General features: G+C 41.4%; 1 protein-coding gene across 1 annotated transcript in view; it reads right to left on the bottom strand.

Moving 5' to 3' along the window:
* Window positions 1-2216: 2216 nt before the first annotated feature.
* The window catches only part of LOC137331113 (mucin-2-like), a 75710-nt gene continuing 54218 nt past the window's right edge, over window positions 2217-23708 (bottom strand). Inside the window, exons 13-21 of the mRNA XM_067994719.1 lie at window positions 22018-22125; window positions 19664-19827; window positions 17195-17356; window positions 15358-15464; window positions 13419-13732; window positions 11270-11342; window positions 5312-5485; window positions 3793-3943; window positions 2217-2952 (exon numbers count right to left, since the gene is read on the bottom strand). Coding sequence (XP_067850820.1) covers window positions 2794-2952; window positions 3793-3943; window positions 5312-5485; window positions 11270-11342; window positions 13419-13732; window positions 15358-15464; window positions 17195-17356; window positions 19664-19827; window positions 22018-22125 — 1412 coding nt within the window. The 3' untranslated portion in view covers window positions 2217-2793. The remainder of the gene's footprint in view (window positions 2953-3792; window positions 3944-5311; window positions 5486-11269; window positions 11343-13418; window positions 13733-15357; window positions 15465-17194; window positions 17357-19663; window positions 19828-22017; window positions 22126-23708) is intronic.

Consider the following 23708-nt stretch of genomic DNA (forward strand, 5'->3'; position numbering starts at 1 on the left):
TGATTTTCTTCCGCCTTTTCCAAATATTGGCAAAAGCAAAGGGAAGGCTGGTGGGATGCCAGTAACTCATACATAGATAGCACACAATGAAATATCCTGGGTGCAAGCGGGTGATAAGATGGCAGGGGAATTCACGCCGCATTCCCGATGAGCTCACCACCCCCCTTCCACTTTTTTTGCTTGCCTCCCTTCAGGCACAGGAGCTGAGGCCTAATTTAAATGGCAGTGTCATATCCCAGTGATGTCATCAGGGCACGCACGCCATTTTAACCATGGGCCCAACTACAGTGCACACGGTTTATGGCCCACTACAGCCCTCAAGCAATTAGCAGTCTCTCTCTCTTGTTCGAATGAGAAAAAGGGCAGGTGGCAAGAGGGCAGAAGCCCCCCCAATCCTCAACCAGTTCCCCTCTGCCTGTCTACCTTTCTACTTCTTTCACTCACTTTCTCTCCCTCTATCTCATAGGTGTTAGAAATTAGAATCCCTGGCTCATTGGTGGAAGCAGTTACTGTTGATCTTTTCTAACTGTTAACAAAACACACATGAGATCATTAATTAGCTTCGACATTCAACTAGTATTTTGTTTTGAAAATTGAACTAACATTAACACAAAAGCCCTGATTATAACACTTCCCGCCCGGTGGGAACGGTGCGGGTGGGAATAAAATGGCAACCAGGCACTACCCACTGTGCTCATGCCACGTTCATGCCACCCGCCATTTTAATTCCTAGGTTTTCGAAAGCGTCGAGGCCATTCGCCGTAGGTAGGTTGGGCTTCATTAATATTTAAATGTCGGGGTCCGGTGATATAATTTGGACCCCGACGGGATTATAACTGGGGATCGCGGCTGCGACACCACAATGCCAAAGGTGCCAGGGAGCTCTGCCAGCAGACAGGATCCTGGGCCTGAAGGAGCCCAGGAGGGTGATTGTTCACATTTTTTCAGAAGGACTGCTTCTCCCGGCCCCAGTGGGGAACTTTCGGCCTCCCCTGCCCCGGAGTGAGAATGATGTCTCTTCCTATCTCTATTTCTCTGCACAGCACGCCCCCTCCCCCCAGGACTCCAAGAACTTCCACCGCGACCCCCCCCCCACCCCGCTCCACATGCTGTCCATCAATCACAAGAGGATATTGTACCAATCATTGCAATCACACTGCTGCCTTCACCACAGAGCAACATTCCGCTGGTAGCAACGGCTAATCACTTCACTCCTCTGCTGACTGCGTTTTCATTTCACAGTGGAGTCACTGTTTTAGGACCAGAACAGAGGGAGGAGGAACATGTACCTTTTTCAAGCAATCACACATTCAGCAGCAGCAGGTTAGGGAACTTCAAGAGCTGCAGTTGAGCCTCTGATGAGACCACACATGAGGAGGGCTGCTCGAAGGCATCCTTACACTGCCCATAGGGTCTTAAGCCCGGAGGCAGTATTCTCCATTATTTCAAAGAGCAGTGCACCAGGAGGCTACGAGTCTCCAGTGAGGGCGTCACAGATCTGGGCAGCCTCTTACAACATGACCTTGCAACTTACTCTCCAGATGCTCAATCCATTGCCTGTGGCAGTTAACAGCCTTTAACTGTTTGGTCTTGAGCTCTTTTCAGACTGCAGCACGTGGCATCAGTCACATCAGTCAGTCTGCAGTCCAGTCGAGCAGGTCACTGATGCCGTCTTTGGCAAGGTCAATGATTTTATAACATTTCCCAAGAATGCCAGTTGTCAGCAAGAGAGGGCTGTAGGCTTTGCTGCCATAGCAGGCTTGGCTCAAGTTCAGGCTGTTATTGATTGCACCCACGTAGCCACCGACATGAACATGGAAAGTCTAAAGTCAAAGAATGTACTTCACCTTCACTCTCTGTGGGCAACGCTGTGGGAGATCAACTGATTGCATTGGAAAATTCCAATAAATAACTATATTAAATGAAGGGTATCAGGCAAATCTTCTACATGCCCTTTCACTAACATGAAAAAACTGGATTGGAATTTCCCCTTTAGGCCCAGCATTTCATATCCGATGTCTAAATTAGCTGGATTCAAACTATCCTACATAATCCAGTCCGAAAGTTACTGATTGTTAACAAAGTCAGCTCTTTACATAGCAAGGTTACAGTACTACAGTGAGTAAAGCGCATCTTTCCTGTATCTGGCAAGTAAAAGTTAAGACTGAGTCAAACACAGAGTTGTATTACTAACACAACTTTATTTAACAACTCATATAATAATGCAAGGTTAAATACTGATAATTTTAGTAAAAAAACAAACTAATTCACAACATTAATCCAAAGAATCTAAATCTTCATCAATGCAAAATTTAATTACATTACAATATCTGAGAAGTAGTAACATTTCACTTGTTAACAGTATAACCAAATTATGTTCAAGCTTATAGGTTTATAGTACGAATTTAGCAAGATTAAGTTTACAGTCTTTTCTGATTGGTTTCCAACATTAAGACTGTCCTTTGATGACGTAAGCATAAAATCATACAAGCACTCTAAGTAGTAGGCTGGCTGCAATATTGGGTGGCTTTGCTGCTCTCTGAGATGCTTTGGTTTCAGCTGCAAAAGTCACCAAAGTAAGCTCAAAATATAAACTTTGATTTCACAGAACTTATTTTTTATGCTGTTATTTCACTCTAACACAACTGAACATAGAGCACCATTGGTGTCAAAGCTGTGGTGATTCACTTACCTTGTATTAACATTAAAGGAAGCTAGGGATCCTGAAGGGATAACTGCAGGAGAAACCTTAACAAGATATGCAACACACCCCTTACTGTAATATTCAGAAATTTAACTTCCACACAATTGTTGCGTGTAATCATTTTTAACAATAAGTTTGTGCATTGAAATTTTGGGCTGTTTTTCCCGCCTGAGTTCTTTCAGTGGTTGCATCATCCTGTTTCGAAATTCTTTAATATTCATTACGCACAGGAAGAAAATGAAAGCGCCCTAAAAATACAAACCATATCAAAATATTAGGATTGTACAAACTGAGGATAGCAGTTTCTCGTCATTATTAACAAATCGTTAAGTACTGATATTCTCTTCCAATGCAATGGTGAATGATTATTTTAATGTGTATAAGTTCAAATGTTCATATGCAGGTACTTCATTGGGACCAAGCAAGAAAATTCAAACTAGCTCCAATTGTTAAGTATAATCAATGACAGAAAGCATTATACTTCTTTTTCCTGTTTTGACATGACTTCAGTCTTGACTCTGGAACATTATGGAATCAGATTACCTTCCATTTAAGGTGTTCTTAATGAAAAAAAAGTTGGTATTGGACCTAGAATATGCAGTGGTCCTAAATTTACTTGCTGCTTTTGACATATTCTTGGTGATGAAATAGCACAACAACATTTTCAGGCCTTCAAATTGGGGCGGGAACATTTTCTCCGGGTTTCTGTCCCAAAATCAATGCATTACAGACTGTGATGCTTGTTCGGGCCTCCCCATTATCCATCCACCAAATCCCATAGGGCTAATTTAAACATATTTAAATGAGGGCCTGTGGTATTAACATGCCAAAATTCCAGAAGTTATGCTCTCATTGCACCAGTGGTAATTGGGAGTGAGATAAATGAAGCGTACCTGTTGCCAGTGACTGCTAAGACTGGCAGAAATGAGGCACTTTGAGTCTGATGCCTGAAAAAAATTTGACCTGATTGCTGGAGCTGAGAAAGAGTTTTTAGAATTTTTATTTTTTAGCTTTTGAGTCATCTTACTATGAAGATGACTTTTTATAACACACGCCACACTCTACCATTATTTGTTGCTTTACCTTACCTGTAGAGAATTTAGTATACAAAAAATGGTGCTGAATACATCGTATGCTTCATCGATAAGCATGAGATATCCAATAACCCAGCACATGCCCAAAGTCACTGTGTTAGTAAAGAGTATAACGAAATGCCTCTGAAGAGTTTTCTTAAATTCCCTGTAGTAGAAAATAAATATAAATAACTTCCAGTTTATAACTTATAATAAATATGAATGACAAACAGAAAGATTTGCGTTCATGTAAGTTCATGTTGTAATAATGAGAATCCTTAGGCTTAGGGACCCTAAAAGAATGCTGACATTACCCCTTGCTAAATAGCTCACGACCACTGTATTGCAACATGCTGAGAGTAGAACAATAGAACAATGTGCTTCATTCATTACAAAGTATCCTGTTATGTCCTAACAGTGCAGGTGATCAAGGGTCTGGTTGAGTTGTTTATTGGACATTGTGCAGCTGGAACAGGTTAATGATTACCTTGACCTTTAAATGTTTTGAACTATGTAACCGGGGCATGACTACCAGAATACTGCTTCTGATTGGCCCTGATGATTGTCAGTTATGTTAGTGCTCTTGCAAAAACTGTATAAGAATGTAACCCTTTGACTGAAGTTTTTGCCTTGCTCTGCTGGACTCGACGGACTCCGTTAGGAGTCACTGCCGATGCACTAGAGTAAAGCCCCGCGGAAAATAAAGATCTGTTTAATTCTGAAGGTGTGTTCGAGTCAGTGTTTGCTGAACCAGACTGAGGGAAAAGAATCCAGATCATCAATATCATACCTCTCAGAAATGTCTCAAAGTGCCTCGTATACAAACAATTATTTTGAATTGCAGGAATTTTTGTTAAGGTACACATATTTGTATTTATAATCACAAAAACACACACTGATACATCCATAGAGTAACACTTTTTCCTCTTTTTGGCTTAAATATCACAGCAGATTGTGGAGACTAAAATGTTATGGAGCTCCACTAAAGTTTTTCAGCTCTTGTTAAATTCAGCTTTCGAAACTTGAATCATATGATGTTAAAAAAATCAAAGAAAATTATCACAACATATTCATTAAATAATACATGCAACATGTATCATTTCCCTGTATCAGGGTAAAAATAAGTGTTTTTATTCACTGCCCCTTCCTATCACATGATACGATATAGCTACGGACTTTAGTTATACATGTGTTATGTACCCTCTTCCAGTCATGTAAACTTAGCAGTTACGATTAGTGATATTAACAAACACATAATGCATTTGTACAACATTCTGCTTTTTGCTATTTTAACTTTTTGATTTCAAATGTCACAACTCATTAAGAGTCCATGCACTAATATCAACAACAGCAATTCAAGGGTTATAATGTCTGCTAGACTCTTCAACAAATCATTAATATCAGACTCCTTTGTGTTGGGGAGCCACTAGTTAGGGAAACTTACATTGTTGCACGTATTACCTAGTTAGATTCCACGGAATTATGAGCTACAACATAAACTCAGGGTTCTAAATAACATATATCAAAACCTCACCCTTTGTAAGCTTTCAGATTTTTCTTATTGCAAACCATCTTGGACATTATCAGTCCAAAGATCACCATATTCAGAAGCAGCATCAAAGAGACTGGGAGCAAGAATGCCCAAAAAAGTACATTTTCCCCACTTAGAAACGTAGAATTTGCCTGCTTGGGTATAGCGAGCCAGCAGCTGAAAGTAAAACATTCACACATTACAGCAAACAATATTGTGATCATAATGTATAAAATCTTCATTTATCATAACATTCAGTGCCATAACCGCTAAAGAAGCTCTAGAAAGGGTTTGGGTTGATTCATCCATTGAATTTCCCTCCTTCCCATGCTAATGCATGAAAGGCATTCAGCCTTCCTTCAATCTCATAGCGATTTCTCAAAACAGGTTTATCTTTGAATAGCAGTAAATATTGCATTAGTCTATTAAGTATTGATAACTTTTCATCTTACTAAAATTTTTACTAAAATATATCTTTAATTTAGAAAATACTGCACAGCTAAATTCTTTATTATTTAAACAAAGCGAGAAGAAAATATTGCAAACAGAAATAAATTAATATGATCCAGCATTCAGTTTTCTCATACTGAATGTAGTTAGATTTTGTATAAAAGTGGTTTGCGGAGATTTTACATTTGCCCTATATTCACAAAGAAGACCAGCCAAGAAAATCAGTTCAAATACTTTGTTGTTGCAATGCCACACCTGTGGAGATAAGGGGATTGTGTTTTGGGACAATCAGCCAAATTGTACAGACTTAGATAATTCATTCCCGCTTATCTACAGGTGAACTCTGTATTTATTGTTCTGAACCCCCCATCATTAAGAGTGAAGTAACCGATATTCTAGATGTGATATGGAGATGCCGGTGGTGGACTGGGGTGGACACATGTAAGGAGTCGTACAACACCAGGTTATAGTCCAACAGCTTTATTTAAAATCACAAGCTTTTGGAGCTTTGCTCCTCACCTGACGAAGGAGCAAAGCTCCGAAAGCTTGTGATTTCAAATAAAGCTGTTGGACTATAACCTGATGTTGTACAGCTCCTTACAGATATTCTAGATGGCATTGAAGGTTTCATACTTCACTAAAATTTTTAAACAAGTTTGCTTGCCCTCGCTACATACAATCGATTCAGAAGGATGATAGCAGAACTGAGAGGATATACTTATCAAGTAAGACTAAACAGGCTGGGGGTCTTTTCTCTGGAAAACAGAAGGCTGAGGGGTGACCTGATGGAGGTCTTTAAGGTAATGAAAGGGTTTGATAGGGTAAACGTAGAGAAAATGTTTCCTCTTGTAGGGGAGTCCAAAACCAGAGGTCATCAATGTCAAATAGTCACTAATAAATCCAATAGGGAATTCAAGAGAAACTTCTTTCCCCAAAGAGTGGTAAGAATGTGGAACGTGCTACCACAAGGAGTAGTTGAGCCAAATAGCATAGATGCATTTAAGGGGAAGCTAGATAAACACGCGAAAGAGAAAGGAATTGAAGGGTATGCTGATTGGGATAGATGAAGCGGGGAGGGAGGAGGCTCGTGTGGAGCATAAATGCCAGCACAGACCAGTTGAGCCGAATGGCCTGTAGACTCAAAGGGCCCGATATTAGGAGGGAGGCGGGTTGACAACTGGTGGTCGACTGGGCACGTGGGTAACGCGCCCAGTGAAATCGGTGGGTTTGGCACACGATCATAAGTAAATTGAAGCCACTTACCTTGGCTTCCAGGTTTCGCGCTGGAAAGTTGCACAGCCGGCGGACTGCGCACCCGCATCATAGGCTGTCAGCTGGAGGAGCCCTATTTAAAAGGGCAGTCCTCCACTGACTGACACTGCAGAAAATAGGCAAAATTACAGCATGGAGCAGCCCAGGGGGGAGGCTACCCCCAGGTTTAATGATGCCTCACTCCAGGTCTTACTGGATGGGGTGAGGAGGAGGAGGAGGAGGGAGATCTTCCAGCAGACGGGAGGAAGTGGCCTGCCTCTGCCGCCACGAAGGCCTGGCTCGAGGTGGCAGAGGAGGTCACCAGCACAACCAACATATCACGCACCTGCATACAGTGCAGGAGGCGCTTCAGTGACCAAACCAGGTCAGCCGAAGTGAGTACACTTACTCATTCCCCTACACTCCGTCTGCCACATCACCGCCCCCATCCCACATCTCCTTCTGCACTGCCATTACACTATCACATCACTCCTCACACCCACTGAACCCTCATCCTCATCTTACCTGCACTTCCTCACCTCCCCAGTACTCGTCCCACCACTACCACTCAACCCAATCCTCATACAATCTCATGGCTCTGTCTCGTACTCACCTTCTCACGCATCTCTTTCATGGTCAGCCTCACCCTAACCTACCACTACCTGTGCTGCAGCTACAGGGCATGCATCATGTATGTGTAGTCGGAAGCGTAAGGCAAATGTGTCATGAGCATGAAGGGGATGCACAAGGGTGTTTGAGGGCTTGTCATGATTTTTACTTATATTTGATTTCTGTCAACTCAACATTACATATTATATTGTCACCACTACTGCCATGTCTTGGCCATCCTTAACTGGCTTGTGCAATAAGACCCTTTTATGAGGTTCTCCATGAACACCCTTGATGCCACCATTGGGTCACCTTACAGTGGGTGTATGTGTAGTTGCACGACTATTTTGTGCAGGTGCCTGTTGCACAGCACTGTGTTGTGTAGCTCCACATGGCAGAGGTGGACGACATGCCTGGCAAGGCTGTTGATGTTGCTTGTCCTCCAATGGAGTGATGAATGCAGCTATGGAACCCCCCATTCTGACGGTGTGATTGTGAGGGGGTCCGCAAAGTAGGTAAATATGTTTGGACAGCTGAGTTTAGGGTATGATGTAATAATTTGGAGTGTGGAGACAATGGTGTGGCAGGCAAAACTTTGTCTGAGGTGACAGAGTGCCCTGCTGCAATGAATGAGGTATTCCCCCCAACTGTCAAGGAATCCTCTGCATCTCCCAATGGCTGCTGACTGAAACATGTCTGCAACAACAGGGAGTGTTTCCCACAGCATGGGAAACACGCTGAGGAGAGTCCAAAATCACATCCCTGCTAAAATCTCTTCCCAATGAGGTCTGTCAACGACCTCAAGTACCTCCCTAACTACCTAAACTGTCATCCCACCGGCAATTAATGCCGGTGGGAGTCCCGCATGCAGGGGCTGCACGCGCACCAATTCGCGTCATTGGGGAACCCGGAAGTGGGCGGGTTGGAGCCAGGCTCCGGACCCGTTCCGGGATTCCCCAATTTTAGGAACCACCCCCCACCCACCGCCATGAACGCACCCGCTCGACCATCCGAAAATTGACCCCAATGTAACTCAGTGTAACAATTTCCATTCCTCTTATAGTGCAGTCACTGAAAACTGTCACGGTAAACAGCCATGAGGTCTCGAGCTGCTAAAATCCTGCACCTGTTGGGAAGACAAAACCTACCTGTTTTGAGCCTCCAGAACTTTGTTCCCAACTCTATCTCAGATCAGAGGACGTGGCATGGGTGCAAAGAGTAAGGCCCATTATCTGAGGACGCTGTTCCATTCAAGCAGAAACCCATGTGAGTCAGATCAGCGTCATGGCAACATCATGCCCACCTGAATACCATGGGATTAGTATGTTTGCACCTGCTCTAGGCACAGGTGCTCCACCCTCTCCACCTCAGGGGAACTCCCGCAAATCCCAAAGCAATGCAAACAAGGCATCATAGGTCTTTGTCCCTTTTTCCTCTGCTTTGCACCTGAGGAACAAATATTTCCCAGATGCAAAGCAGAGAAAATCAGCCCGACAATTGTAGGCGAGTCTTCCTAAAATTAAATAGTTGCCGATGGTCCAGGTTTCAGGTGGCTGGTCAATATTTCTGGATCCCTTTCACGCTGGTCAAGCAGAGATCCTAAAGTCCTTTTATTCTGGAATAGTTTGAATTGCTGCATAAAGTATCGCAGGTTATGTCTTTTGTGCATGCACAATGTTTCAGCACAGGCACAGAAGACATAATTCACAATGCTTTATGGAACGAGTACAGCCAGCTGACAGTGTGAATGGGATCAAAAAGTATGGAACACCCTGCTCATGCTATGGGATAAGTGAGGCCACCTGTTATTGATCACTCTCGTTTGCAGTGTTCGTTGCTACCTCCTTAGATTATTGTACTACTGATACAAAAGCATAAAAGCAGTATTTTGCACCTTAACACAATGGCATGCCATAAATCTATTAGTGATTTATATGCTTTATATTTATTGCTGTGCACTATGGAATGAAGACTTTGCTGTAATCAACACTGAGTCATGGCTTGCTTTAAAGGCTTTCAAAAGATTTTCTAAAAACCATACATTTCTGAAGACATAAAATTCCAATGGCCAGAGAGGAGATAGGATATATGAATCCTCTATTAGGTGGTCACAATTTGGTGCAGAACCCAAATCTACCAGATTTCTGTCCCATGTAAAAGTTGCTCAAATTCGAGATGAGAGGGAAAAGGTGTGTCTTTCACATACACCACCCACCCCCCACCCCACATCTCACACACATCCTAGGACTGTATTGGTGACATGTCTGGGGTAGTTCCCGGGCTACCCCAGGAACTAGTCATTACGCTCTCCCTAGTTCCAACCGGATCTACACCAACTGAGAGCTGAAGAAGGTCATACTGAGCCTTCCAAAAGATCCTGATGGACAGGTAATCAATCCCCTCTAACTCATGTTTCCCTTTGGGAATTTTTTTTTTTTAAATGACTCTTTCTAGTCAGTCCCATAAGGGCCTTTCACTCTGCATTTGGAGTGGTATGATGCTCTAATTTCCCGACCGGCAATTGGGGTGGGCGCTTCTTTTGTGCCTGTAAAGGCAGGCTACCTGCCTTGACCATTTAAATAACTGCATCTCCACAATTTGGGTCCACTTCATGCATTGCAGGTGGCTGGGAGTCCAACGGCAGAGCAGGGACCCCGGAATTTCAGGCTGGAGAGTTTGAAATCAGTGTCTACCAAAATCATTAATAATCTAAAATGTTATGCGCACAATGAGATTTAATTTTATCTTCTGATTGAGGGGAAGCACCATAATTATGGGATGGATGCAGACACGTGGATGAAAAGAAGTGTCATTCTCAATCAATTTCTTTTAGCACTGTGTTTACTTCTTGCAAATGTAGCCCACAACCAGTGCCAAAGAAATGCAACAGGAGGAGAAACAACCACTCTAAGAGGTTTGAGTGCACCCAGGGAAGAATTGCAGCTCCTGGAAAGATACACAGGAGAGGAAGTGGGAGACGGGGAATTAGGAGGTGAACTGACAAGAACAGGGAGAGGAAACAGCATAGCGAATTATGACTCAGCTCAATTTTCTTCAGAGACCTGTGAGTGTCAACATAGCTAAATCAACGTTTCGTTTTTTAGCTTCCATGGGGAATTCTACACCGCAAAAAGAGAACCAGTCAGATATGCAGCCGGGAGCATCATGGTTCCCATTGCTCTGACCCACCCTCACCAACTCCATCACGGCATCGTGAATGCTCCAAGACCAATTCAGATACACCCACTTGGGATGAAGAAGTTTTTGTGTCTGACGGTACTTGTCTGAATGTACTTGTGGCAGGGTGGGCTCAGGGCGAGGAGTATTTGGGACTGGCATTTTGCTGGGGTGAAAATTTAGATGGTCACTTTTTGAGGCGGAATTGCAGAGGTAGTTGAAACCCCAAATTTTACTCTTCTTTACACCTTACTGCTCTTTTTTATCAACCTTTTGTGAGATCTGGGAAAATAACTGAGAAACTTCTTCCTTTTCTGACCTTGGCTTTGGGGTAATTTACATTTAGATTTAGTAACCTCAAGTAAAGACCTGGCATTCATCCACAGTTGTAGAGATTGAGACTTGGGATTTTCCTTAGCAAACCACCATTTTTTGGTATAACCAGTCAAAAAGGATATTTTTTATTGCACTCACATTTTGTCTTGTCTGTAAGAATTCTTCGGTACTGTCACAGCTATTGTTATAATTGCAATAAGAGCTGGTGCACCTTAATAATAAAAGAAAAATGTGATTAGAGCAAGATTTTTTACCACTTTGTGTTATTCCTGGAGATCATTAGCTCTTTATTTTATGACGATGGTTCTCCAGTAACCTTACCCAAATGACATTCTTTATAGATGAATCTGGAGTGTCAACTGGATAGTCAACCATGAGAGCAATCAAAAACAACAACTGTAATTATATAGCACCTTAACGTAGTAAAACATCCCAAGTCGCATCACAGGAGCATTATGAAACAAAATTTAACACAAGCCACATGAAGAGATATTAGGACAGGTGACTAAAAGCTTGGTCAAAGAGGTAGGTTTTAAGTAGCGTCTCAAAGGAGGAGAGAGAGGTAGAGAGGAAGAGAAGTTTAGGAAGGGAATTCCAGAGCTTAAGGCCTAGGCAGCTGAAGGCACTGCCGCCAATGATGGAGCAATGAAAGTTGGTGATGCGCAAGAGACCAGAATTGGAGGAGTGCAGGGGTTGTAGGGTTGGAGGAGGTTATAGAGATAGGGAGGGATGAGATTATGGCAGGATTTGAAAACATGGACGAGAATTTTAAAATCAAGGCAATCACAGGCAAATCTGACCCTGTCCTAAGCTACTGTACACACACATACATTTCTAGCAGGAATTGTTGGATAGTGATTTGTCCAGCACTAGGCTGGAGTTAGTGGTTCAATATCACCATAGCTGATTATTTGCACACTGAGCCATTGTGGAAAGCCATTAATTATTTCTGAGTAAGCAGCAAAATTATTCAGAGCATGTTGCAACAAAAGCAAAGTACATCAAGCCATATATAATTGTAAGGGGGAGGGTTAAGGACAGGTCCAGTGGTGCAGTATTACTAACCCACCAGATATCCTGATTTAGAAAAAGAGACTACACTGAGAATCGTAACACGTTTTTCAAATGGACATGTGACTCAACCAGTCTGGAGATGCTTTAGAGATGAGTCATATTTCACTGTTGTACATTGCAAAGGATTTATGTATGCAGAGGAACATAGGAATATAGGAATAGGAGTAGGCCATTCAGCCCCTCGAGCCTGCTCCGGCATTTGATAAGATCATGGCTGATCTGTGATCTAACTCCATATACCTGCCTTTGGCCCATATCCCTTAATACCTTTGGTTGCCAAAAAGCTATCTATCTCAGATTTAAATTTAGCAATTGAGTTAGCATCATATGCGGTGAATTCACCATGATTTCGCTGTTTTTTCTTGTCTTTAGTACGTTTACATCACAATGTTTCAGGATATAATGGTCTTGAAACTTCACCACCTAAATCACAATTTGATGTGACACTAGATAAATGATGATGCCAATTTACAATGAACAGTGAAAAGGTTTGTACAGCTGCAGATAATGAGTATAATTTTACTTGTTGCAAAAATATATTACAGCAAGATATATAGATAAAATATTGCTTAGTATTGTTCAAAAATAAAAATCCTACTGTATCAAGCTTTTGGGACAATGATGGGATTTATTACTCAGCCATTGCAGAGTGGGTGGAAACAGTGGAATGAAATAAGGTTGTTCTCATAGTTCATTCAGCCCTTCATAGTCCTCTCTTTCATTCCATCATGGACTTCTGTTCCACCCATCTGCTGAACTCTTACTTTACAGAAGATTAAGAGGTTGAATTACCATGGGGGTTCTCCTGATCATCTGCCATACCTTCAGTGAAAGATCTGCAGAAAACCCCAAGAAACCTTGATTGCGGCTTGTGAATCTTATATCTGCTATCAATTACTATTACGTTACACTAACACCAATATTGGGGTTAGTTCTGCAATTGGGCACTCGCAACGAGAAACGACGCTTGCAAGGAGCAGAGGTCAGTAAATCATGAGCCCACAGTCCATGATTTTCCGTCCATTCACTTTAATTATTTGTCTTATTAGCTCAGTCAGAGACAGAAACGCCAGAAGTGAGCTCTTTATTCAACATTAAACCAGATTCCATTGCCACACAATTCGGATTCTTCAAATCTAAAGTCTAATTACATCTGAATGCTCATTATTGGCTGTTATATAATTAACAGGAATGTGCTGCATCAGCTACTTACCCCATGCCACACCTGCAGACACTGCAGCAAAATAGCTTCTCTCCATTTGTTGAATAATACGATTATATGAACTATACAATGCAACTCCTTGTACACACATCCATGCAAAGGATGCCAGAAGGAAGAAGTGTAAAAACCATGTTGATGCAGTACATAAGGCATTCGCACTTGTTGAGTTTTTCATGCCATGCTCTCCAGGTGTAGTATTTGCCCAGCCACTATTTATTGCCCCAGACAGAAAGGTGATGTACACTCCCAGAAGAGCAGCCGATAGATTTATTTGAAGTTTTCCATTCACGCTGCTACGATAGTCCCTTGATTTAAAATTAAGTGAATTAGACAGTGCTCAAGCTGTATATTGTAACAAGAAATCGTCACGTTAGGCATTTTTCTTATTTGTCTGATTTCACATTGAGTTCGACGAAAAGGAAGGAAAAGCTTAATCTCATCTTTCTCTGTTATGCTAGATATCTGCACCCTTTATGTTGCCCTGGAATTTCCTGGGGATTTGGGAGGACAGGTCTGGCAGAGTGAAGTTGTGCCATGCAAGTGAGGCAAAAGAGGACATAACTGCCCTCTCTCCTCATTTTCCTCCCCCAACACCTCATAGCTGCCCATTATGACAGGCACCCAGAAGAAATGAGTCTTAGACCCTGATCCCAGTTCCTCAGAGCAGAGAATCTGAGAGGGGTAGGCAACAAGAAGGTACCTTTCTTTACAAGTACCTGTTCTTTACAGGTACTGGAAACCATGCTTGTGCCTAAAGGCCTTCTGGCTGCTGTTTCCAGACCACAGCCAGTGGACCAGCAGCCATTACATATGGGGATTTCTGCCTCTGCTTCCAGGCACAAGGGGCAGGCCTGCACTGGGGGAGTATCTGGTCTAGGCTAATGACTTGAACCCAGAATCCAGGTGAGTTCAGGTAATGTCAGACAGAGCGCATTTCGGGTCTGCTCCACCTGACTAGAGAAAAGGAAATTCGGCCCCTTCATCTTCATCTTTATTTGACTTCAGTTAGCTGGGAAGCCAGAATGATCCACGAGGGACCTCTTGCATGCAATGATAGAAGACATAACCTCCAAAATTTAAATTAATGTAATTTTTAACTCTTTACAATGCCATTTTTATACTCTATCAGCTGGCATACCCAAGAAAAGCTGAGACTGTTCTAAATTGACATGTTGTACTGAGATCTAGCTCCACTACTATATTATAGAACCAGTGTTACAATTCTTCACTTTCATCACCTCCCCCTAGGCAGGAACATGGCGGTAGCACAGAGAAAATGGCACAGCACTTACAGCCCTGTTCCCGCCGACACGCAGGTAATTTTGGTAGGGGCCTTGAAATGGGCAGTCTAGATTTCTGCCAGAAGCAGACAGATGCCCCATTAGCCCATGCAAATTGGGGTCCTATAATGTCAAGAGGACTGCAATTCAATTTTGAAGTACCAATGGGCTGAACGTCCACCACACATGATCCACCCATTGAGCGGACTAACCAGTGGTCATTAAGGAGACTATTGCAGGCTGCTCAGAAAAAGGTAAGAAAATGTTTTTTAAATGACTTTTGTGAGGCCAGAAGGAGCAACAAAAATCCACCCACCCCCCACCCCCCACCCCCCCATCCCCCCATCCCCCCAATGAGCAACCCTCCACCGCCCTTCCCTTGTGATCTCATTCTCTTAATTTACCTGACCTGGCTGGGCTCCGTGAAGGAGCCACCAGATTCACCACCATCCCCGATTGGCAAGTGGCTCCAAATGCTCGAGCAGTTTGCCAATGAATTTCACATGAAACCCGACCATGAAAATGGCTCATGCCTCTACCCACCTCCTGCCCAATGGATCCCAATAGTTCCAGTGAACAGGTTATGTGGCTTATATAATGTGTTACAAAATGATCATGTGAACAATAATAAAATATTTAAAGTTCCTTACTTCATCCAAACTGGTGCAATAATTGTTACCAGTAGTCCCAGGATGGATATTGTACATCCAATATATGAAATTGTGTCCAAATATTGTAAAGTTTTAGATTTAACGGTCTGGAAGGAAAATTAAAGAAAATTAATTCTTATCCTCAAACTAACTATTCATTATGTGGAGATGCCGGTGATGGACTGGGGTTGACAATTGTAAACAATTTTACAACACCAAGTTATAGTCCAGCAATTTTATTTTAAATTCACAAGCTTTCGGAGATTCTCTCCTTCCTCAGGTAAATGTTCAGGATCTCCTTGAAGCCTACGCATTTAGGCTTCAAGGAGATGCGTAGGCTTCAAGGAGATCCTGAACATTTACCTGAGGAAGGAGAGAATCTCCGAAAGCTTGTGAATTTAAAATAAAATTGCTGGACTATAACTTGGTGTTGTAAAATTGTTTACAATTAACTATTCATTAGTAACTATCATAAAAGTCAAAGCAATCGATAGCAGAGCCCAAATTGGATTTTGCTAGGTTTTACAACTGTTCTTATACTCACTGTTCCTCTTTCTTTCCCAATTCCCACAGAACATTATATAGTCAGGTTCAGGGATATACAGTAACTTGTGAGTGTTAAGACCTTTTAGACAGTTATATGACAACAAATTCATTAATTTACTGACCAAGTAAGAATGTTGCTACGTCAGTAAACAGCAGTTTAACTTAGTAAGTTAATTAAGACACCAATCAGCACACAGCCATAATAATCATGGTTTAATACCTTATCAAGCAGAAAATGGGGCACTTGTTACCTAAAAGACCCCAGGCAGGCAGCTAAACTAACTGTGATGATCTCATAATCCAGAACTATGCTACAAAAATAAAGAAAAGCCCACTTTGCTGACCATGAAATTATGTTACAACCACAGACCATAGAAGAGGTCGTGCTGAGGAGAGTGGAATATTTGGCACAAGATTCCATGCTTTGATTTTACACTATGGGATAGGTTTTCACTTTCAGCAGTGGCAGAAAGCAGGTGGTAGTGGATTGGCTGCCCGTTATGCACCCAGCCCAGATTTCCTTTCCGTTGACTTCAAAGCTTGCAGCTGGTTACTGTAACAGCTGCACATACAGGCAACATACATTCTGCTTACTGACACTTTAATAATTCAAATTCTGATTTTAAACAGTGTCATTGTGCTGCTGATTAAAATTAAAGTGATGGTGAGGGGGGGAATTAATTGAGACTGCAGCAAAAGTATCCCCCATAATTGCCTGTGATTTTACTAATTTCCCCAACAGCTGTCCCTCAATTTGTGGAGCACCAAATCACCTGCCCTAACCATCAAATAGTAACACTGAGCTCTCCATTATGCCAAGTTAAAAGTCCACAGCTGATGTGCCACCGTCCACCAACGGTACTGCCACCACAAGGGGAGCTCAAAGGCGCTTCTATAGTGGATTGAATTTAAATGATTTTCAACTGAATACCAAGTACGCGGAGTACTTACGCATAATATTGCTCCAATGAAATTATGAGAATCACTGTCTGTCAGTCTGACCCCCTGATGCATGCAATATTGGTGACGCAGAAAGGGTATATTAAGCTGAAGTAGTGAGAACATATGCCAATGAGACCTAAGGATAAAGGCAACTTGTCCTATGATCAGTTCTTGAGGTTATGCAAAAATTATCATAAGTGTCTATGTGTAATCTTTCATGTATATGGATGAGCATGTGTGATTTGATATCTGTATTACATGTATGAAGGCCCCACCTTAGCACACTACTATTATTACTACCAGGTTCTTATTAACATCCAAAATAAAGATGAAGTGAATTACTTCACACCATGAGAACTGCAAAGCTAGTCAGATGATGACATTCACATGTAAAATATGTTCTGTTTCCAGCATCACCCTTGGGACCACATCCATCTGTCAGCCACTCTCCAACTGAGTAATTCCAGTAGGCACATTCATAATTCTCTAAGCGAAATTCATCATTTATTTCCTGCAATTAAAGAAAAACTGGTATTGAGATCTAGAGACAGCCTTTCTGCAGTCTCCCCTGGAATACAAATTCTTTTTATTTTATGTCATTAATTTCATCCAGGGGACTAATGTCAATATAGAGAAAGGAACATTTTTTACACTCTAAGTACCAAAGTGTCAACATGAAGCATTTCCAAGTTTGGATTAGAAAAACAGATGCAGATGTAGGGTAAAATCCTATCTGTTTTTCCCCAACAATGAGAAGAGTTTCTCTGTGAGCTAGGCATAGCAAAACTCTATATGCATTGATAGGGAATGGTGTACAATTTCACCACAGCTCACAGGGGAAATCTTCACCAAATGTTCATGAAACCCAACCTTACAAGAGCACCACCTATGGTACCAGTGTGAAATTCTCACCTTCCCGCACCAACCTTCCTTTTTATACTCTCAACACAACTAGGAACAATAAAGAAACAAAAGAATTTTAAAGGAAAAGCTGGTACTTCATTTTCATAAACCTAAGTTGAAGAAAAAGTATCCCATGCATCAAATGCCTCCTTTCAAAGGAAACCCTATAATACATGTTTATCCACATAGCATTAGTGTCTGTACTTCAAAGTAGTTTGTTGATTGTGAAGTGTATTGGGTTATCCAGAGAAACATGATAAGGTGCTATGTAAATTCATAAGAACAGGAGTAGACCATTCAACCCTTCGAGCCTGCTCCGCCATTCAATTAGATCATGGCTGATCTGTACCTCAACTCCATTTACCCACCTTAGCTCCATACCCTTACCTAACAAAAATCTAATGATCTCAGTCTTGAAAGATCCAATTGTCCCAGCATCCCAGCCTTTTGGGGGAGAGAATTCTAGACTTCTACTACCCCTTGTGTGAAAAAGTGCTTACTGATTTTCCTCCTAAATGGCCGAGCCCTAATTTTAAGATTATGTCCCGTCATTTTTGATTCCTCCACCAGATCCACCCTATCGAATCCTTTTAACATTTTAAACACCACAATCGGATCATTCCTCAATCTTTTTTACTCAAGGGAATACAAGCCAAGTTTTCTTAAATGAAGGCTACATAAAGCTAATAGTCACTGAGGAGAAAAAGAAATGTAATCCAAAGTATTAGTGTACAAATTAAACAACATAACACCCTGGAGATACATTAAGATAACACTGTAAAATACTGTTTTACTTTAGCCAATTTATTAGTGTCATTAAAAAAGGATATTGTATATGGGTCAGGATTCCGACCTTCCCTGCTGATTTTTCTGTGGAATTGGGACAGGCAGAGCAGGAGATGGATTAGTGACACACTCTGCCCACATTCCCCACCCACCTTTACGTCCTTCTGATTTCCTGCAGGAGGAGATGGCTAGACTACAATACATCCACTCGCATATAGGCAGGTGTATTGTTGGAAAATAAATGCCCCGTAATACCAGAGTCAAGCAGTTGATTAAAATTCTAATCAACTTATTTTTGAAAGTATAAGAAAGAGTTTGTATTTCTCTAGCCCTTTTCAGATCCACAAGCTGTCCCAAATTGCTTCACAACCAATGAGATACTTTTGAACTGTAGCCACGGTTATTTTTCATACAAACACAACAGCCAAGTTGAGTACAGCAAGATCGCACAATGAGCAATGAGATGAATGAACATTTAGCCTGTTTTGATGGTGTTGGTTGTGGGATGAATGTTGGCCAGAACACCGGGATCTTTTACATCCAACTGAACAGGCAAATGGGGTTTGTTTTAAAGTCTCATCTGAAAGATAGCAACCCTGGAAATGCAGCATCTCCTCAACACTACACTGAGATGTCAACCTAGATTATGTGCTCAAATCCTTGAGTGGGACTCGAACCCACAACCTGACTCAGAAGCAAGAGTGCTACTCCTGACCTAAGTTGACGCTTGAAACAAAAGTATTTTGGCAAATTCTTGTGACAAAACAGTGCATTGGGAATGATTTACTAGCAGCAAAAGCCTGATGAATATCAGTGAAAATAATGTTTCTAAGATTCCCAGTTAGAAACATGAGTATCATAAGCACTCCAAGTAATGGGAAAGCCAAGCCACTGTGGCAAATCCAGTGGATATACATGCACACCGAAAAGGAAATGCAAATTTTCAACAACCAGTGACAATAAGGGAACACTCCGCTATCGCAGTCTATAAAATATAACCTTTCCCCCAACCAATGAAGAATTCAATTTAAAGTCAACTTGTTTACTTCTGTTCAACAAGTTCACTTCTAAGCCAGAGGAAAGGCACTGTAATTGCATTCCCTGCCATTATAGTTAATAATTATCTTACCTTTTTATGGAATTTTATTGTTACTGGGTAAATAAGTTTACCAGTGTGTCCAGAGACAGTGCCAGATATTACTTGAGTCTTCAGCACAGTACTGGCTTTCTTTTTAGGGACTGGAAAGAATGAGGCGTCCTTATAGAGTACAAATCCGATGCGAGCATCAGTCTCTGAATTAAGGATAAGAAACAGACAGAAAGTTCTAATGCAATCAAGAAATAGTGATTAGTAATTAGGAATAAATAGACTATCATTCAAATCAATCATGAAAGGCAGGATGTTCTGCCTTCTGGTCCTTCTCCCAACACTTGATATTGCTTAACGTGTGCAATTGGAATAATGTTAGTTTCTATGCCCAAAAAGTGTCGCTTTGCAGGCTTTTATGAGGTAATATACATCATTGAGTTTCCAAGCACTTTCTGGAATGCTTTCCCGATTTTTATTTCCAGAATAGCACCAGCACACCTGAGAGTCCAGGACAGGATTGGGGCCTAAATCCCCAAAGATTGGAAGCAGCAACATTTTTAAAGAAGATTTTACAGCAGCAGCCTGCACAGGGGGCCACAGGGTGCTGCCTCATCATCTTTCTGGGGAGGGTCCCAGCGCCCCGCCTGGGCCAGCAAGCTTCCACCAGCTTTTCCAGCCTATTTAGCCGGGGGGGGGGGGGATGTCGAAGATGCACTCCAAACCACCAAAGGTCTGCTCCTCAAGAACCCGCCCCCTGACCCTACAAACTTCAGCGAGGTCAGCGGTAGAGTTCAGTGGCGAGCCCATAACAGTTATGTTGGCATTGTGTCCCTGTTGATTTTTAGGGCCCATGTGTCATTTGTACCCTTCTGAGCCAAATCATACATCAAGCATAACTATTCATTCACAGCAATTGAAATAAAATGTATGACAGTAAGCACAAATATGCCATACAGCTATGAAACCACACCCTTCTTTTGCTGAGAGACATATGTCTTTTATGGGACATTGTGTGGTTTCCCTACTAATATGCTTCCGTAATGGCAGCCAGGTTGATTTGGTCTGTATCTGCAGGTAAAATATTCATTTAAAATATGCCACATTCTGATTTTTGTTTTCGATATATATCCATATAAATTGTTCAGATCAATTGATTTTTCTTGAATCAAAATTTTCTGTTTTTAAAACTATTCAATTCTACATCACTCTAGCAGTTTATTAATAGTCAATAGTTCCATTCATGTAAATGGTCAATTGTAAAAGATCTTCAACGGGTATCGAGTCAAAGAACTTGGATTTATATCCGTCTCCTCTGTAGCCAGACTCTGATCATCCTCACAGAAGAGATATACGAAAGTTGGGGCATTGGTTTATATAGCTATCTGCATGGCATGGAGGTAAATAATACAACAAACATCAGTGATCACCAAGCACATTGTTATGGAGCTGGACACCTATTTTTCCTTGCCAAACTTCCTCAGCCCCTAGATCTACCTTTTCTGCCTCCAAACAGCCTTCCATGATCTTACTCTTTGTCATGAATGTTGTGATAAGCAGACTTCGGCTTCTTCCTCTCCCTCCACTTGACCAACAACTTGCCCATATCCTTTTCATGTTCCCTCTGACTGGTGGAACTGTAGACAAACTCAAAGTCCAGAATCGTCCATTGTCAGTAAATTCTCTGCCTGGTTTCTACCAAGAAGGAAAATTGAATTTTGGATGATTCTGAATTTTGGTCAAATTTCTATCTACCACCCACCACTTGTAAAACTAGATAGGGTCTATTCTACAAAGTGACAATATCAGTCATTAGACCAATTGTCAGGGATGGATCAATTTTAGCCGCAATGACATCATCTATTATGATCATCTACATCTTCAGCATTATGGTACATGCAGAGTGTAAACCAGATGAATCGATTTAAAAACAGCACTGGCTTCAAAGGAGAGGGGAAAAATACTTTTTCTGTCAAATATAATATAATATTCAAACTACAATGCAATATGCATTTTTTTCTTTCTGTTACAAATCACAGTAGGACAAACAACAACTCTGGTATACACTGCTAGATTGGAATTTGAGTTATAACATAACAATATGAAACGAAAATTTTTTTGATAATTTATGTTTATAAATAATATAAACAATGTACACATGTTTTTGAAATGGTACCATCCACACCGCACATTGCATTGGCATGTAAATGAACACAGAACATAAGAGATCCACATGTGACAAACGATTCCAGCAGCTCAACCATACCTCAGCTTGCAGTACCATGTTAATGCAATTCCACTTATTACAGATAAACTATGTTTGCAAGTCTTACTTTTTTCACTTATTTTACACACATGAACTAAAACTGTTTAGTATCATCAAGGTAAATCCTTACTGAAAGTATTGTTAGGAATGAAGATGTAAGTCTCCATCTTGGCTTCGTCGATGTTATTTTGCTTGTTTACAGTTTTAACTGCACCTTTCTCCAAGCTGTTGGAAGAACCTATAGGAATGCAACAGAAAAAGAATCATTTAAAAAAATTAGCACTAGAAATAAGCACTTGTGCTCTATTTTGTTCTGACTCAACAATAGGAATATTGATCCAGTACATAATCTAAAACCAAAAAATAAACTGCAATATGAATGCTGAAAAGGGTCTAATATTCAACAAACTGGATAATGTGGACACTAATTTGCATCAGTCATGATCATGGCAGTTATGCCAGTGTCATGTCCACTGCTGCCCTAATGCACTGACCCCACCAAAGTGTGCGGCATCAATGGGAGGGAACCTAATTAGCATGGGGGCACTTCACCAGGAGCATCCGTCAGCCCACACAGGCTGGAAATTCCAATGCCTGCTGCTGTCCTGGGGGGCGGGGGGAAAGGGTGCCAGTGCTCCCCTCCCCCCCCAATAAATTATTTGCTGCCACTTTGTAAGATCAGATTATACCAGATTCCATTGAGACTGGAGCACCAGGAACTCTCAGCTTAAAGAGTCCCTGCCCTCACTGATGCGGGGACCATATTTGCAGTGGACAGAGGTCCCACTCAAGCTACAGCCTCCCAGAGACTTGAAGCAAAGTTTGGGATGGCATCTCCATAACTAACATAAATATGTTGTGGTCTGTGGAATAATATACATTATCAAGTTTCCACAAGTCAAGAAAGCATCTGTGAGTGCATTGATAAATTAGTATATGTGTGGATATGCCTGTGCATGTGTCCCTATGGATTTTATTTACATTGTTGAGCTGATTGCAGATAACGGGATTTGCTGCTTGTTGAAGAAAATACAGTGGCCCACTAACTGAACCAAGTTTTTCTGATCAACTAGACCAGTAATTCATGCTCAATATTTACCAGTTCAAAGGCATCCTGTTCTTAAACATGAACAATACATTTGAATAAATATCAACCTCTTGATAGGACAGCATTAAATAGGTAAGCAGAAAGCAGTTGGAGGGCCTTGACTTTTTGGGACATATCTACCTTACTGGCTGATGAAGAACAAAGACATGCAGAGAAAAATTAATTGACAATAGTGAATTTGAAGATTGATATTAAACAGCCATTATTATGCTATAAATTTTCTAAATGCGAGCATGCTGGGTATTATATCTGCAAACAATGTATAGACTTAACAATTAATTGATCAGTGCTTCTCTGATAACTATACTGTAGTAGAAATCATGGTAACCCATGTAAGTCTAAGGTTACTAATTAATTCAGCATCTAGAGGCTACAGGGGACAGAGCATAGAATCAAACGCCACAAAATTCTGAGTGGGGCCAAGGTGGAACCCAATGGATCTCCAGGTCAAGTGGTCGAAAATAGGGTGGAACCCAGGATTCATCATGTTTTCCATCCCACCATTTTCCTGAGGGGGTGCTTATGGATGGATCTTCCACACACGCCACCTACATCAAGAGGCATGACTGGAGAATTTTCCTGGCTGCTCCGGGTATTCTCCTAAATTCTCCATTTGTTCTTTTGGTTATGATCTCAAATTTATGCCTATTAGTTATCGACCCGCCAGCCAATGGAAATAATTTTTCCCCAGTTTACTTTATCAAAACCCTTCA

This window comes from Heptranchias perlo, chromosome 13 (assembly GCF_035084215.1).
Source record: "Heptranchias perlo isolate sHepPer1 chromosome 13, sHepPer1.hap1, whole genome shotgun sequence".
In the NCBI taxonomy this organism is placed as follows: Eukaryota; Metazoa; Chordata; class Chondrichthyes; order Hexanchiformes; family Hexanchidae; genus Heptranchias; species Heptranchias perlo.